Raw genomic sequence first — 16,489 nt, forward strand, 5'->3', positions numbered from 1 at the left:
GACCAGCCCTCATGGACACGTGTCAGTGTCTGGCCGTCAGCCCAGCTGAAGTCCTGGTCAAAAGCCAACATTAACTGTCAGGTGTGTGAGTGAAGACACCTCCAGGTGATTTCAGCCTCCAGATTTCAAGTTATCCCAGGAACAAGAGAAAAGACAAGCTGTCTCTGCCGTCTGTACCTCTGACCTACAGAAACTGCGAGTGTAATAAGACGATTGTTTTTTGTCACCAAGTGTGGAATGTGTGTTATGTGGCAAATGTAACCAGAACAGGCATTCTAACTTTTCCCTTTGGTGATGGAGGTGAGCAGAGCCAGTAACCCAGTTCTCTGCAACCCTGAGTGCCGTCGGGGAGCCCCTGGGTCACTCTGGTCGATGATTTCTCCCTTCATCAGATGGTGGACAGGTGCACTTTCCCAGAGCAGCTGATGCAAGATGATGGCCCATCCAGCTGGTCTTAATTTGCCTCTGAAAAGGGACAAGTTTGTTTATAATTATCCCCACAATTGATGCTCCGGTCAGGGAACAGGTGCCCGTGTGTTGGGTCCTGCCTTCCCGGGGCCTCTATGCTGTTTCCGGACCTTGGCAATGTCACCCGACTTCCGTGCAGCCCTGAGAGGCCCCCCTGTGCCCTCAGATTCAGCTCATCACCAAGCTCGGCTCAGTGCACACAGAACCTCCCGGATGGTGACGACCCTGGTGTAGCAGGGAGGTTGGAGCCCGGCGGGGAGGGGGTGGGAGATGTGGCCTCACGGTAGGTTGGGGCCCAGATCTGGTCCTCCCAGCAACAGTCGAAGGGGGTATTTAAGAGGAGGAGGGGTGGAGTAGGGGTCATGTTGACAAGCAGATGGTGGAAGGTTGAACATGAGCCATGGAGATGGGTTTGGAGAAGACAGGAGAGGCTCCTTTTGAGGAGAATTGACAGGAGTCAGTTACCACTTGCTTGATGAATGCAGGATGCTCGGGGTGTTTTCCAGTCTGGGCGAATGCAAACCAGTGGGTAAAGCAAGAGCCAGAGGGCAAGAGGCAGGACAAGGGGATGCGGCAGGAGGCGATGTTGGACGAGTGAGCATTGGACCAGGAGGAGTCAGGTGGACTTTGGAAAAGCATCGGGCTGGAAGTTGGATTCCAGGGGCATCAGCCTGGAGCAGGCACGGAAGTCAGGGGACTGGCCCCAAGCGTCCCAGGACGGGGTGGGGCTGACCCGAGAAGAGGATGGGGCCGAGGGGGTCCCTCTGGGTTGTGGTAAGGCTGGTAAGCACCTGGTAAGGCTCCCTGCACCTAGTACGTGCTTAGGAAGTGTTCGCCAAGTGAAGGGCCAATTGAAGCTAATCTCTAACAAGGAGAACACCAGATCCAATGAGAAGAGCGAAAGTTAGGGAGAGAACATGGGAAAGAACAGCCACTCTTGGCGAAGGTCTGCTCCAGGAGTGCCAGACACGCTGGCCTGACAGGTGTCAACTGGAGACAGGCTAGCACTTGCCATCCAATGTGTCAGGCAAGTTGTGACAGACTGCAAAAGGGTGACAGACACACGCTGCATGGTGCAGCCCCAGCTGTCAGGGGGAGGGCAGCTGCCCTGTGCCTGAGGAAGGAGGGCGCTGCCGCTGCCATTCAGACCCTGCGGCGGGAGCAGCACTCACCACCCCGCCCCCGTCCCCGAGACGGCCAAGGTCAGCGGCCTCTTGCCATTCACAGGCCTGCAGGAGCCGATGCAGGCGTGTAGCCATGAGCCTTCCCGAGGTACAAAATAGGCACAGGGATGGGCGTCTGGGTGGCTCAGGGGGTTAAGTGTCCAGCTTCGGCTCAGGTCATGATCTCACGGTTCGTGAGTTGGAGCTTCACGTTGGGCTCTTTGCTGACAGCTCAGCTTCAGATTCTGCTTCAGATTCTGTGTCTCCTTCTCTCTTTGCCCCTACCCCACTCACACTCTGTCTCTGACTCTTTCTCAAAAATAAATAAACATTAAAAAAAAAAAAAGCGATGGGCAGAGGGAGGAGGCTCTGCCGGGAGCACCCAGAGCACCAGATCCCGGGACCTCGGGCCACTATTCACAGGAACTATTCACAGCAAGGCGCTGAATTCTCGCCTTGCTGCAGCGATCAAAACAATGGCTTCACGCCTCCCACTCTGCCTTCCCCTTTCTTCCTCGGGCGGCTCTCCTCTGCCCAGGCTGAGCATGCAGGAAGGTCCTAGGGTGTTTCCTCCTGCTCTGGGGGAGTAGATGGCCCTTTGATGCTCAGTCTTATGTGACAGTCACCTACCTGGTGTGAAAGTTCTCCTGGGTCTCCTACTCCATCCGAGTCCTGGAGGAAGGAGTCAGGCGAGGGCAGAGAGGGGATGGGGAGCATGTCAGCTCAAGTTCACTGCCGCCCTCTACCACACGGTGGACCCTGGGAACGGGACCTCTAAGGGCCACACTGACAGGCTCCCTTGCTCCTGGCCTCTGGTTGTGTTTGGCCGGTGGGAAACTCTAGCGAGAGATTGGAGGGAAGGAGGAAAGTAAGGTCAAGATGTTTATTCTCCCAGCTCGTCCCTGTGGCCTGCATCCCTGGAAGAAGGTCCCAGTTCCTGCCAGTCGTCTACTGTCCTCAGCTGTGTCTCTGGGGCCAGGTGGCCACTCTCCCTCTTTACCCAGTCACGTCCAAGGCCAGGAGCTGCCAGGACCTTCACTGGTGCAGGTAAGATGGTCCTCGCACGGCTTGGCCAGGCTTCCTGCTCTGCCAGCCCAGGGGACGGGTGACATGGACATTTCTCCCTCTTGAAGCCTTTCCATGGACACGGCAGAGGCTCCCTGTTTGCCCCTCTCCTACGTCCCGGGACCCAGCCGGTCCTCCGAGCTGCCTTCCTCAGCCCCACATGCAGCGTCATGCCTCCGGCCTCCTCCCTGGGCCCCCCACCCTCGGGGCAGCGCCCTCGACAACCCACACCTGGTCCTTGGCAAAGGCTCCTGCATGCTGGCCCGGCCAGCCTGGGGAGAGGGCCACGTTCCCTGCTCCTCTGGCCCAGTGTTCCTCTGCTCCCTGGGGTGACTCCCCCGGCAGGACGGGACTCCGGCCCATCATGAGTTTCAGATCTCTCGGGCATGAGGCGCCACCAGCGTGTGTCCCCAGCCTCAGGAGTCACTCTTCAAAGACACCTTCACCCCCAAAGTCCCTCGGAAACAGGACCCAAGTGAGGACATGGCTTGGGCCCTGCCCAAGGGTCCTACAGCTCATGCGCCCCACAGACATCATCTGCCCACGAAGCCCCTCTACCCTCACACCTCTTCTCCTATTTCCCAAGGGAGTGAGCTGTTTTAAGATTCACAAAGTATGGGGCACCTGGGTGGCTCAGTCACTCGAGCGTCTGACTTCGGCTCAGGTTATGATCTCATGGCCTGTGGGTTCGAGCCCCACATCGGGCTCTGTGCTGACAGCTCAGAGCCTGGAGCCTGCTTCCGATTCTGTGTCTTTCTCTCTCTCTGACCCTCCCTGGCTTGTGCTCTGTCTCTCTCTGCTTCTCAAAAATAAATAAACACTGGAGCACCTCGGTGGCTCAGTCAGTTGAGCGTCCAGCTTCAGCTCATGTCATGATCTCACATTAGTGGGTTCGAGCCCCGCATCGGGCTCTGTGCTGACAGCTCAGAGCCTGGAGCCTGCTTCGGATTCTGTGTCTCCCTCTCTCTCTGACTCTCCCCTGCTCGTGCTGTCTCTGTCTCTCAAAAATAAATGAAAAACATTAAAAAAAATTTTTGTTAAATAAACATTAAAAATACTTAAAAAAAAAAAAGATTCACGAAGTCGGTTTGCATCTATTTTCTTAGAAAACGGTGACATGTGAATAGTCTCATTCAGTGGGGAAGGGAAAACGCTTTCATCTGGGAAACTCAGTCCAAAGTGACTTAGAGAGGATCCCATTCTAACATCCTGTGGAGCCACCTTAGGGCCAGCTGCCTGGTGGTTAGGGGGCTCAATCCTAAAAGGTGAGAGGGAGTTCAGAAGAGTTCCCTTCATTTGCTGGTGTAACTGATTCATATTTGCATCACAAAAAAATAAGCTCAGGGAAGCCCAAGACCTGTTTCCTTTTGTTCACCATTATCCTCCCGCCTGGGTCCATGGTAGGCACATTCCTACTGAATGAAAGATGAGCAAATGCTTAGTTAAGGAGGATTTCTCTCAAGATCGAAAATGAAATCAGTGTAGGAAAACATTTGGCAAAAAACCAAAACCACAACACTCTGAAATCCGAAGGCACTCTTCGGGGAGCAATGCAAATTTCCCAGCTGTAGGCTTGTTTTTAGACCAAGCAACGTCCGGGCCTGTGTCCCATTTGCTCTCTCGGCCCTTCTCTGATACTCTGCCTTGTTTAGCCTGCTCTGGTCACACAGGCTTGCTGGCTGTTCCTGAAACCAGGTGCCACTTCAGGGCCTTTGCACTTGCTGTTCTCAGTTTTTAGGACACTCCTCCACAGGGCTCACTGCCTCATGGTTGGATCTCACTGGAGATCCCAGCCACACTGTCTGAATTTTGCACCATCAATCTTCCACCTGGCCTTCTGCAAAGGGGCCTTGACTTACCCCGGATGACTGTGCATTGACAGATAGAGTTTTCAGGGGTTATGGGACCCTAACTCCAAACCGACCGTCATTCCTCAGAGACCCCAACAGCAATGTGGTCCCCACAGTCAGGGTGAGGCTGTTCCAGCCGGGACAGACTAGGAGGAGAAAGTTTTATTTTTGAGCCTAGCCCATTTAGTTCCTTTGTCTTTTCTCTAAATGCTGCTTGAATATGGATGAATTATTTGTGTCTTTTGCAGCGAAAGGCACTAGTGCATACTCGGGCATTCTACTTGGAAATCTCTTCCCCTAAACCTATCCATGCAGTGGGTATGCTTAAAATTTGTTTCCATGCCACCCCGGGCAACGGTTTCGCTAAACTCTCTTCCTCCAGGTGAGGAGGGCCTCCTTTCCTCCGGCACTTTCCTCCTTCCCATGAGCCCTCATGGCTGCCTCCTCAAGGCTCCTTCTTGCGGCCGACAGAGGCACACGCTCAGCTCTCCCCAAGAGGGAACCCACGCAAGGTGTGCAGAGCACCCCAGGTCTGCCGCTGTGGCCACCATCTCCGGGCAGGTAGCTCGCAGCCAAGGACATGGCTGGGCTCCGCCATCTTGACCCAGGGGGCTTGTCTTCTGGGGGCAGTCCTGTGCCGGAGCTGCGCTCTCTCCCCAGGCTCCACTTAGCCCATTGTACCTCCTCCTGCTTCCCTCTTGTTTTGCAGACATCAAGCGGGTACCTACAGCCTGAAGGGCTTTCCCTTCCTACTCAGCTGGCTTTCTTCCACATCGGCCGTCCCCAGGCATCGCCACCAGGAATCATGAGAAGAAAATGGAAACACCGCGAAAATCATATTAGAGCATTCCAATTTGATCTGAAATTACAGTTTTAACTTCTGAGCTTGACCAATTTGCTGAAGTACCAATTTAATAATCAGTCCTTTTATCTCTGGCTTCATCTCTCTGCATTAGCAGACAGCTCTGTGATTAAAAATCAGCATCGTAATGTAATAGTTCTATGATTTACTGCACATTTGCACTAGCCAACATTTTATTATAGACAAAATGTTTATTAGTTGCAGCCTTCTAAGGTATACATTTGAAATTTAAACTGGTATAAGAATATTACTGCATAAAGTAGAAGTAAAACAGTGGAGTCATAATGTTGACAGGTAACTCTGTGTTTACCCCAAACAGGGCACACCACACCCCCTGCACCGAGGAAAACGGGGTCCAGTGGGACCGTTGACATAGCCTCCTGTTTCAGATCAACGGAGGGACTTCAGGGTTATCTTCAAAGTCTGGATCTTCCCCACATGGTGTAACTTTGGGTTCAGATTGAACTCTTCGGGGTGTGGGTGTTTTCTCCCGAACTATGTGAGCCACGTCTGGGAAGGAATGTTTGCCAGGATCTACTTCTAGTTTTTCAATTTGCTTGCTTCTATGACAGCAAAAAAAGGCAAGAAGTTGAGATATGTCACTTTAAATTAAATTTCACACAGACTCAACTTTGTTCATTCATTCAGCAAACATCGGCAAGTGCGAACCTTAGAGCAAGGGGCCAAGAGGAAGAGGCTGTCCTGGGCTTCAAGGAGCTCAGAACCTTGTAGAAGCAAGAGTCTGACCCGGGGAGAAGTGAAGGGCTGGTCCACAGGAGGCTGGAGGGGAGGTCGGCCGGGAGACTCTGCTCGCCTGAGAATATTTTTTTTTAAGATTTCTAGGTAATCTCTTCACCCAAAGTGAGGCTGAGATCAAGCATCGCGTGCTCTACTGACTAGCCAGCCAGGTGCCCCACACCTGAGAATCTTTAAAGGCTACAGCAGGCCAACCACACCAGCAGGGTCAATAGGAGATCCACTGTAGGCAGATCTTACTCCCGAATGTAGCTAATCAGCCTCCTGGTGATTCACACAATCCAGCCTGTGTGCTTTTGCAGGGGTATTTACACAAGTTCAGGTGCCTAGAAATCTCAGCCCATCAGTTTTCCCCACCAGATCCCACCCCTACTGTTGTCACCCAGTTCTCGCGGCAATAGCTATGTGGAAACAGAGCAAGAAAGATTCCCATGTTGCCATCGTTAGAAAATTCTAGATGATACAGGTCACTGGGCTGCCTCCCTGTCAACTTTGATCTCTAGGCCTAGGGATGGGGCCCAGTACTCACCTCCCCACCCTGCAGTGATTCTGATACTCAGCCAAATTATTTTGGAATCACTGCACTGGTCACCCAGTCAGTCATTCAACAGAATACCTTAAGTGCCTCCCAGATTCGAGACACCAGAAATCCCAGGGTCTGTGCAAATAGGACGTTTCCTGGTGCCATCTAACAGCACAGCAGAGAATTCGGATAGAACATTTATCACATTATCATGTAACCATCTCATTACCAATCTGTGTTCCCTATTAGACCAACTTTCTTGAAGCAATTGTCTTTTTCATCTTCTATCTTTGGCAAATAGCATTTGTGAATACTTGTTAAATAACTTAAAAAATACTATACTATGGTGCAATCATGACATTAAATGAGAAATTATCTCTGACCTAAAGAGAAATCACAGCGGGTCTCATCTGGGATCCCTGAACTGATGTCCTCAGACCAAATTTAGGCAGCAGACACAAGGAATTGGGAGGAAGGGGGTTCTACTTTCTCTGGAAAGTGTGAACCCTCTGCTCCTACGGCCCATCCCTCCTCACTTCTATCAGGTGCTTAGCCCTTGAAGACACTTGAGCTTCTAATTCTTCTCAGAATACATACAGACCCACCAAAGGAAAGGGTAACACATACAGAGTATAAAGTATACATTTTCTGAAGACCCAGATCGTACACTATCAACTCTGTAGGCAATTATACTTTTCAAAGACCTACACGACAGTCATTATTAAACATGGCTCTACCTTTTAATTACTGTGCTCTTTTTTAAAAAGCTATCATATCTATGGCTTAATTAAATAAATATCTAAATTCATCTATTATAATGATCTATTATAATGATGTTGACTTTGAGGAAAGCAGCCCATCTCCCTTCTAGGCATAGATCTCTCGGGCCGTAATTTCTGATCTTTGTAATAAAGAGTGAACTCAGCCAGATGCAGTTCTCCGCGGCTCTCGCACTTCAGATGTTGGGAAGAATAATTTGCATGCAGAACTCGAATTGGTCCTGAGTCTCCGGGTAATAAACAGGGAGCCGATAAGGCCAGGAGCTCCTAATGATCACACGAATCCCAAAATAAAGAGGAGAGGGTCTTTCCCCCCTGCTGTTTCCTCCCTTAATGTCAGGCACCTAACGCAACCGATGGTAGGCGCCCATTGCCAGTTTTACCCACCACCTGCCTATCAGAGTCAGAACCTCTTGAGTCTAGTAGAATGCCTGGTGGGCAAGATGAATATTTTCATCACTGGGGAAGAGCAAAACAAGAAAAAATGTCTAAATTCACTAGGCATAACACATCAGAGATGGATTCCTTCTACCAAAGAATATAAGGAAAGAACTTTCTTCTGGTAATGTGGTGGGCTGGGATTCCCAGCTCCCACTGAAAACCCTAGGAAGGTCTGGAAAGGTGGGATAAGATACGAAGGAACCATGAGGGCAGGATTCAGTCAAAGGAGGAGCCAGAGAGGAAGTGGGTCCCTGAAGCCACCTTTGGCCTGAGGGCATTTGCTGAGCCCCTACAGTGGTGGTCCGGTCTTGCTGGCCTTGGGGAGTCTGGGAACGGGAGTCAAGGCCCTGAGCATGCCAGGTGGACTCTCCAAGAATGAACAATAAATGAATAGTAAACACGCTGTGCCTGCCTCCCCGGGCACCGGGAAGGACACAGGACAGAGAAGGGCTGAGCGGTCACCACAGCCGAGGCTGCCATGGGTTTACAGCGGCCGCAGTTAAACACCAGCGATCCTTTTTTGTTTAAATTTTTAAAAATATTTATTTATTTTTGAGAGAGAGAGAGAGAAAGAGAGAGATAGAGCATAAGGAGGGCAGGGGCAAAGAGAGAGGGAGACACAGAGTCCAAAGCAGCCACTGAGCTGTCAGCACAGAGCCCAACAAGGGGCTCGAACTCACAGACCATGAGATCATGACCTGAGCTGAAGTCAGACACTTGCTCAGTCAGTTAGACTGAGCCACCCAGGTGCACCAAAACCCAGCGATCTTGGATTCAGAGCAAAGTGGTTCCAAACTGGCAGTGCCCTTGGGTAGGGGCTGCCCCATGCCCAGACCAACACCCACCATCGGAGCACTTTTCACCCTTGAGATGCCCCCGAACTGTCTTCGATGGCAATGGAACAGCTTGTAGTAAAAATGAACAACTCCTCAAGGAAAAAGGGGCCTTTGCATGAGAACCGGCAGAAGCAATGAGAACACAAATAGAAACAAGAAACCCCGGGTTCTGAAACCAAGAAAACATTTCAGACTCGACAGGTTAATGTTGAACTTCTCTGGGATCGGGAAGAAGATAGATTCTGCTGCCATCACCTCCCTCCACGCTGTCCCAGTGCCTTTCCCTCGGCATGAAAGCAGGAGAAAGATACAGGATTAGGTACAGGATTAGGAAGAAGGAAATTCCTCATTCTCTGTAGGGAGAACAAACATCCAAAACAACTAACAAATGAATAAAATAATAAGAGAGATCGGCGAGGCTGCCGGGTACAAAATCAAACACAAAAGTGACTTTCCTAGAGGTAGTGACACAAATCCTGTGAATATACAAAGGCCCACTGAGTTGTACACTTTCTAATACTCGAGACGGTGAATTTGATGTTATAAGTATTTTACCGCAGCCAGAAATCTACTGCAAATCTATATCCTAGCAACAAAAACACAGTTATGATAACATCGAAATATCACACACCTAAGAAGACTAATACAGTATGTGTATATTTAGAATGAATTTAGACATAAACCTTGCAGCCTTTACACGAAGTAACTCAAAACGGATCACTGACTGAAACGCAAAAGGCAAAAGCGCAAAGCTCCAAGAAGTGAACCCGGGAAAAGAGCCGAGTGCCCCCGGGGACGGGTGATGCCATCTGAGATACAGCAGTGAAGGCACGAGCCATGAGAAGTGAGCAGAAAGCTGGATTTCATTAAAACTACCAACTTCTGCTCCGTGAAAGACAATTTCGGGAGACTGACAAGACGAGTCACAAACTGGGAGAAAACGCTTGCAAAAAAAAAAACCATCTGATGAACAGCTGTTATCCAAAACATAGCAAAAAACCCTCTTCGAATGTAACAATAAGAAAATGGTGTGATTCAAAGATGGGCCAGGGACCTTCCCAGAAACCTCATCAGGGAGGATGTGCAGATGGCAATCATGAATGAAAAGACACGCCGGACCATTTGTCATCAGGGAGATGCAACGTCAGATGACGAGATACGGTAACATGCGCATTCGGAGCAACGAGACCCCCACCTCCGTCACTGGTGGGAATGTAGTGTGGTGCCGCCACTTTGGAGGACGGCTTGGCAGTTTCTTATATAACGAAACATACCTTTAACCATGCCATCCAGCAGCTGCCCTCCTTGGCATCCACCCACGGGAGATGGGAACTTATGTCCACCCAAAACCCCTCAGACAGTGTGTATGGCCGCTTGATTCAGAATTGTCCAAAACTGGAGGCAGCCGAGATGTCCTTCAGGAGGTGAAGGACAGAGAAACTGTGGCCCGTCCAGATAATGGAGTGTTTTTCATCTCTGAAAAGAAATGCGCCCTCAAGTCATGAAAGACATGGAAGAAGCTTCAGTGAGTATTGTTAAGTGAAAGAAGCCAATCTGGAAAGGCTACAGACTGTATGATCCCGGCTCCGTGACATTTTGGAAAAGGCAGAGCTGTTGTGACAGTATTAAGATCAGTACTTGCCGGGGTGGGGGTGTGGAGAGAGGGATGAATGGGTGAAGCCCAGGTATTTTGAGGACAGTGAAACTTCTCTGTAGGACACTATGACAGAGGATGCACGTCTTTATACATTTGTCCAAGTCCATAAGACGCACAACACCAACCTTGAACCCTAACGTCAGCCATGAACTTCAGGTAATGACAATATGTGCCAATGTAGGGTTACCAGTTGTAATAAATGTGCCACCTTCGTGGGGGGTGTGGATAATGGGGGAGACTGTGCGTGAGTGGGCGCAGAGGACATGTGGAAATTTTCTGTGCTTTTCATTCAATTTTTCTGTGAGTCTAAAACTGCTCTAAAGAAGAAAGTCTATTAAAAAAATGACATCTTGAAGAGACTAGGAAGGCAAGTCGAAGAATGGACCAAAACTTATAATTATGGCTTTATTTTGTGATCTTGGGCAAATTAATTTTTTTGAGTCTTGGTGCATTAGGAATAACAGAATTTCCCTGTGGTTACTTTGAAGATGAAAGGTAGGTGACGGAGAGTATCACGTAGCAGAAAGGAGGCAGCTGGCACTCAGCAAACCCATCCTGAGCGAGGTATGTGTCCCTCCTTGATCATACAGTGTCACGGGACCACGGGAGTTCACAGAATCGGTGACTCTCCCACCAAACATGACCTCCTCCAGTCCCAAGGAACAGAACCTCACGCCACTCACCCTCCCCTCCAGTCACTGTGCCCACAGCATGAGGAGAGGGCCGCTCTGGCTACAAAAGGACAGATGGGCCTATTCTGGACCTCCCGGCATATCACTGCGTCTACCGTCTTCCTGTCCCTCAACCTGACAGCCCGCCTGACCTCATTCCCACGTGCAGCTTTCTGCTGGCATGGGATCCCCCAGCCAGAGGCTGAGGTGGTGCGGATGGTCAAGTTCATCAATGACTAAGGGGCCCCTTGAAAAACCTTCACATAGACATGTTAAGTGTGGCTGCAAGGTGATTACTTCTCCGTAACAAGAATGAACAAGAGGGGTGCCTGGCTGGCTCAGGTGTCCAACTTTGGCTCAGGTCATGATCTCATGGTTCCCGAGTTCATGTCCTGCGTCCAGCTCTGTGCTGACAGCTCAGAGCCTGGAGCCTGCTTCCAATTCTGTGTCTCCATCTTCCTCTGCCCCTCCCCCACTTGTTCTCTCTCTCTCTCTCTCTTCCCCCCAAATAAACATTAAAAAATTTAAAGAACAAACAAGAGAGGCTTTGCCAACAGACTGTAGGATGTACTACTATAAAGATCTGGGCTGAGACCTCTCCAGTCCTCATGTGTAATCACTGCCACGGTCATTCTCCTGGGGTCTGAACACCAGCTTCCACACTGCCTGCCATCCCTGTGACTCCTCACAAACTGGAGTCACACTCCTTCCACGTGTTGCTGCCCCTGGGGGTTAATTATGATCACGGACATTCATAATAGCATAATGCCCTTGAGTCTCCATAAATGACACTAATCTGGGACATAGGAGAGTTGCTCTCCAAGGTCAAAACCAGCAACCCAGAGAAGGAATCCGTTGTTCGAACAAAGCCCACGTTCGAAAGTCCACAATGCGTTGCGTTGTTCGAACAAAGCCCACGTTCGAAAGTCCACAAAACTTGCACAGTTGAGTTGGAGGGTATGAACGCCTGGCTGCTTCTATGATGCAAGACATAAAGATAGCTCTTGTTCAGGTGTTTTTATAATGGTAATTTCAGCATATGCATTTGTATCACAAAGATAGTTTGCCTTGGTTCAAAATAGATCTTGCCATCTGGATGAGAAGAGTCTGGAAGTCATGACGTGTGGAAGGAGAGTCGAAAGGCCCGGGATGTGCATTCGAAGGAAGAACTGAAATAAGGGGAGCTTTGGCCCAAAGGCTTTAGGGGATGCTACTGGTCATGGGCGCCGGGCTTCATTGTGAGGGCGTTCAGGAGGCCCAGCGAGGTCTTCAGTTAGGAATGGAGGACAGGCTTCCTGCCACTGGGGGCGTTCGCAGAGCGGGGAGGGGCCTGGTGTGGAAGAAGCTCGGAGGCTCGCAGATGATCTGGGAGCAGGAGGCGGACAGGAAGGCCCATGAAGGGGACTCCTGGCCCTGGCAGTCCTGAGAGCTTTACAGTCTACAAAGTGACACACGGGCCATAACAGGGCAGCGTGAGCGGCATCAGCAGGGCTGTCCCAACGTGTCGAGGCTACCTGGCCTTCAGACATTCCCATTTTGTTGTAGTCGTTTCTTATTTTTGAACGAGAGAGAGAGAGAGAGAGAGAGAGAGACAGAGAGAGGGGGGGAGAGAGAGAAGGGGAGAGACAGAGACAGAGCATGAGCAGGGGAGGAGCAGAGAGAGAGAGGGAGACACAGAATCTGAGCTGTCAGCACAGAGCCCGATGTGGGGCTTGAACCCACAAATCATGATTTGAGCCGAAGTCAGAGGCTTAACAGACTGAGCCCCCCAGGTGTCCTAAGACCTTCAGACTTTCTGAACTTCTCTCCCTCATTCTGCCCAGCTGCAAACCAAGGATAAAAACATGAGGATTGAGTGTGTTAATGTTGTGAAGGACACAGGATGGTAGGAAGTGAGTGCTCAGCAGATGTTAGTGGTCATTGGTGCTGATCTCACTGCCCTTATCGTGATTGTCACAAGAAACTGGGGTCTGCATGCCTGCAGATTTGTTTTTTAGGGATCAAGAGTCTAAGTTTTGGGAATAGAACATTCACAGGGCGAATCATCTGTAAATGTCAAATAATTGTAGCATTGGGGAAGGTGCATTCTAGCCACCAAATGACAATGAACAGAACTAAAATAAAGCTCCTGACGGCTGGGGAGGTGGTACCTTTGGTTGGTGCGCTCTCTGCTGCTGTCCGAGGGACTCGTCCTGGACTCTGATGTTTGTCGCCAACCCGTGATGATTCCGTCTACCTAAAATAGAAATATAACACGCATGAAGTGGTACGTTATTCTCTGACATAGCCTCAAAAATATACACCATTTGAAGTTTTGCTACATCCGCCACGAAGGAGTCTAGCTGTAAGCCCCTGCATGTGGTGTGAGAAAGGGACGTCACAGACCAAGTCTGCCTTGCAAAGCCCCAGGCTGTCCTTCATTTGCCAAAGGCCAAGAAGGGGGGAAATATGGTAAATTAATTCCTGTAACACATTTTTTTCTGAGAGCCGGCAACCTGTCCAACACTGCTTAGGATGGTAGGGATTTAGATGTGGTTGAGACACCGCCTCTGAACAGCCCCCTCCCCCCCCCCCACCTGGCATGCCCTGCAGTGGAAAGCAGGCCAGGCTGCAGGTTCAAATCCCTCCCTTCCTTGCACACTGAACCCCCGGGTCCTTCCTTCATAAAATAAAAGGATTAGATATGAGCTCAAAGGCCCCTTTGGATATAAAAACTTCTGTAATTCTTATACTTCTTCTTTTTGTTTTTAAAGTTTATTTATTTGGAGGGGGGGAGCTAGAGAGAGGGAGAGAATCCCAAGCAGGCTCCATGCTGTCAGCACAGAGCCCGATGCAGGGGTCCATCTCATGAACCGTGAGATCATGACCTGAGCCGAAGTCAGATGCTCCACTGACTGAGGCACCAGGGCGTCACAAGAACCGGTGTTTTAGATAGTGCAGAGTCTATTTATCTGTCATATCTGACAGCTCATCTGTGTTTGTGTGATTTAGTTTGGCTCCCTTACACACGCACACAGGCTTGCCTCTCCCTTCCCACAGACCCCACGGGAGGGCTGTGTGCAATGCAGAAAGGAAAGATCTGCAGAAATGACACATTTCAACATGTGTTCTGGACACCCGACCAGGAAAAATACCTTTGAGTACCACAGATGGTGTGTGCAATGGCCAGACTTTTGCTGAGACTCTGGAAGGAATGGACACTGCATGTACTGAAGACACTAAATTTCAAGTCTGGAAGAGTTCGTTCCGAAACATTTTAAAAAGAGAGTTCCAGAACCGAAAAGGCCACAGAGTCAAGGACCACAGATGAATGAGGGGTAGTCAGCAGAACAAAACCTTGTACGAGAACATTGTGGGGGAATCAGCAACTGGCGTGAAACGTGCGATGTTCACTGAATAATTACAGGTGACTCATGGAAAGGTTTGCCCAATGAGGCAGATTCTATTATCATCAAACACAAGTGCTTTTTCTTTTTGAAGGAGACTAATTCTAAGATGTTTTATTGGCTAGGTTTTAAAGTATATTAATGTCATTATTTTGTTTTCCACTCATTTCTTGCTGGCTAATGATTGATGCTGTATTTTCGGATGTTAATGTTGGTAAGGTATGAATGTTAACATTCTTTTAATATAAAAACATGACTGGTTTTCATCCTTTTGTTTTTCTGTTTTTTATTTATTTTTGAGAGACAGAGAGAGACTGCATGAGCAGGGGAGGGTCAGAGAGAGAGGGAGACACAGAATCGGAAGCGGGCTCCACGCTCTGAGCTGTCAGCACAGAGCCCGACGCGGGACTTGAACCCATAAACCATAAGATCATGACCTGGGCCGAAGTTGGACGCTTAACCGACTGAGCCACCCAGGTGCCCCTCGTCCTTTTCTTTAACTGAACTAGTGTGGTCAATTCAAACATTTCCCCTCCTTCCTGGCCTATCCTTAACGAGATGGAAACACTTTTCAGCTGCCCTTGAGTCAGTTCTGGCTTGTTAAGCCATATTAATATCAAACATGAAGGAAAGGAGAGAAGCAGGGGGGCTAAACAGACACCTCCAGTCAAGGAGGGCAGAGAGAGGCCATAGGCTGATGAGAACTGGCGCCTTCCTCCTGCAGAGTCTGAGCGAGACAGGCTCTCTGGGAGATGTGGCTGCATGGCTGTGCAGAGCATACGGTCCCCTAGAATCTTCCACGATGATGGAAGTGTTCTGTGCTGTCTGACATGGGGTTCCTGCACATTTGAGATGTGGTTCGCACACCTGAGCTGAAAGTTTAATTTTATTTAATTGAAGTAATTTTTTAATGTTTATTTTTGAGAGAGAGAGAGAGAGAGAGAGAGAAGAGAAGGGTAGGGGCAGAGAGAGGGAGACACAGAATTGGAAGCAGGGTCCAGGCTCTGAGCTGTCAGCACAGAGCCCGACACGGAGCCCGAACTCATGAACCGTGAGATCACGACCTGAGCCGAAGCCGGACGCTCAACCGACTGAGCCACCCCGGCGCCCCTAAATTGAAGTAATTTTAACTGCTCAAGCCAGAGGGTCGGGAACGTGATTAAAATGAGCCCCGAATGCATGTGTGGGTTTCCCAATTCTTCTTGGGGGTAAAGAATGTCCATCCATACCAGTTAGCCCTAATTCATCGGTGGTCCATGACTAGGTGGCCTTTCCGGTTCTGGAACTCTCTGCTGCTTTCTTGACGTGCCTGGGACCTGGTAGTCTCATGGAAGTATGAGGACCCGGAGCCTGTGTCCCGCTCTCTCTGTTCACTGTGGGGTCTCAGGCTGCTCCCCGGGCCTGACTCAGGGCCACTCTGAAGGACCTTGTCGGCTGTGGGGCTCGCTGGGCGTGGGCTGAGGTCACAGGCATCCTGCACGCTCCCCTGCGTCTCAGACCTGTCCCTGGGGAGCAATGGCACCTTGGCATTTTTAAAGCTTTTTTGAGCATTTGAAGTACATTAAACAAGGCCAATGTCAGTGAAAAATCATGAAAATGTCACTTTTAAGAACAAAGCTCTTAAGCCAAAAGTACAAATTGCGTGTGGCTTCCCGTTGTAAATGCACCAACAAGAATGGGAGCAAATGCGTAATTCGAGTCTTAAAACACCCGCTTCTAACACTGTTCTTTGTCACATAATAACCTCAGACAAAGACGCTCTGTTTATGGAAATGCAAAGAGCATCACAAATCTGGAACTTTTCTTCGCACGGAATTTGCTGTGCACCAGAATCTAAATGTGTTTCTTAGTTTTAAGAGATATTTTCAGCCAACTTAGTTCCAAGGATTCTTTTAAGTTTAAAAGTTAGAAGGAACTAAGGAACCAGCACTAAGAAAAATATTAACACCAACATTCGTATCGACGCCAAAATTCATCTTGACACCAGTATTTATATGCACAGCAAGTGAAACACTTCCGAAGAGCCCTGATT

The 16,489-nt window shown here is 49.6% G+C and overlaps 1 protein-coding gene across 2 annotated transcripts in view; it reads right to left on the bottom strand.

The window, feature by feature from the left end:
• Positions 1–5,552: 5,552 nt before the first annotated feature.
• LRRC6 (leucine rich repeat containing 6) overlaps positions 5,553–16,489 on the bottom strand; it is a 74,297-nt gene continuing 63,360 nt past the window's right edge. For both annotated transcript variants that reach the window (XM_029923914.1, XM_029923912.1), the window contains 2 exons: positions 13,222–13,307; positions 5,553–5,971 (listed from right to left, as the gene is read on the bottom strand). In XM_029923914.1, coding sequence (XP_029779774.1) covers positions 5,794–5,971; positions 13,222–13,307 — 264 coding nt within the window. In that variant the 3' untranslated portion in view covers positions 5,553–5,793. The remainder of the gene's footprint in view (positions 5,972–13,221; positions 13,308–16,489) is intronic.

The sequence above is a fragment of the Suricata suricatta genome, chromosome 15 (assembly GCF_006229205.1).
Source record: "Suricata suricatta isolate VVHF042 chromosome 15, meerkat_22Aug2017_6uvM2_HiC, whole genome shotgun sequence".
NCBI classification, from domain to species: Eukaryota; Metazoa; Chordata; class Mammalia; order Carnivora; family Herpestidae; genus Suricata; species Suricata suricatta.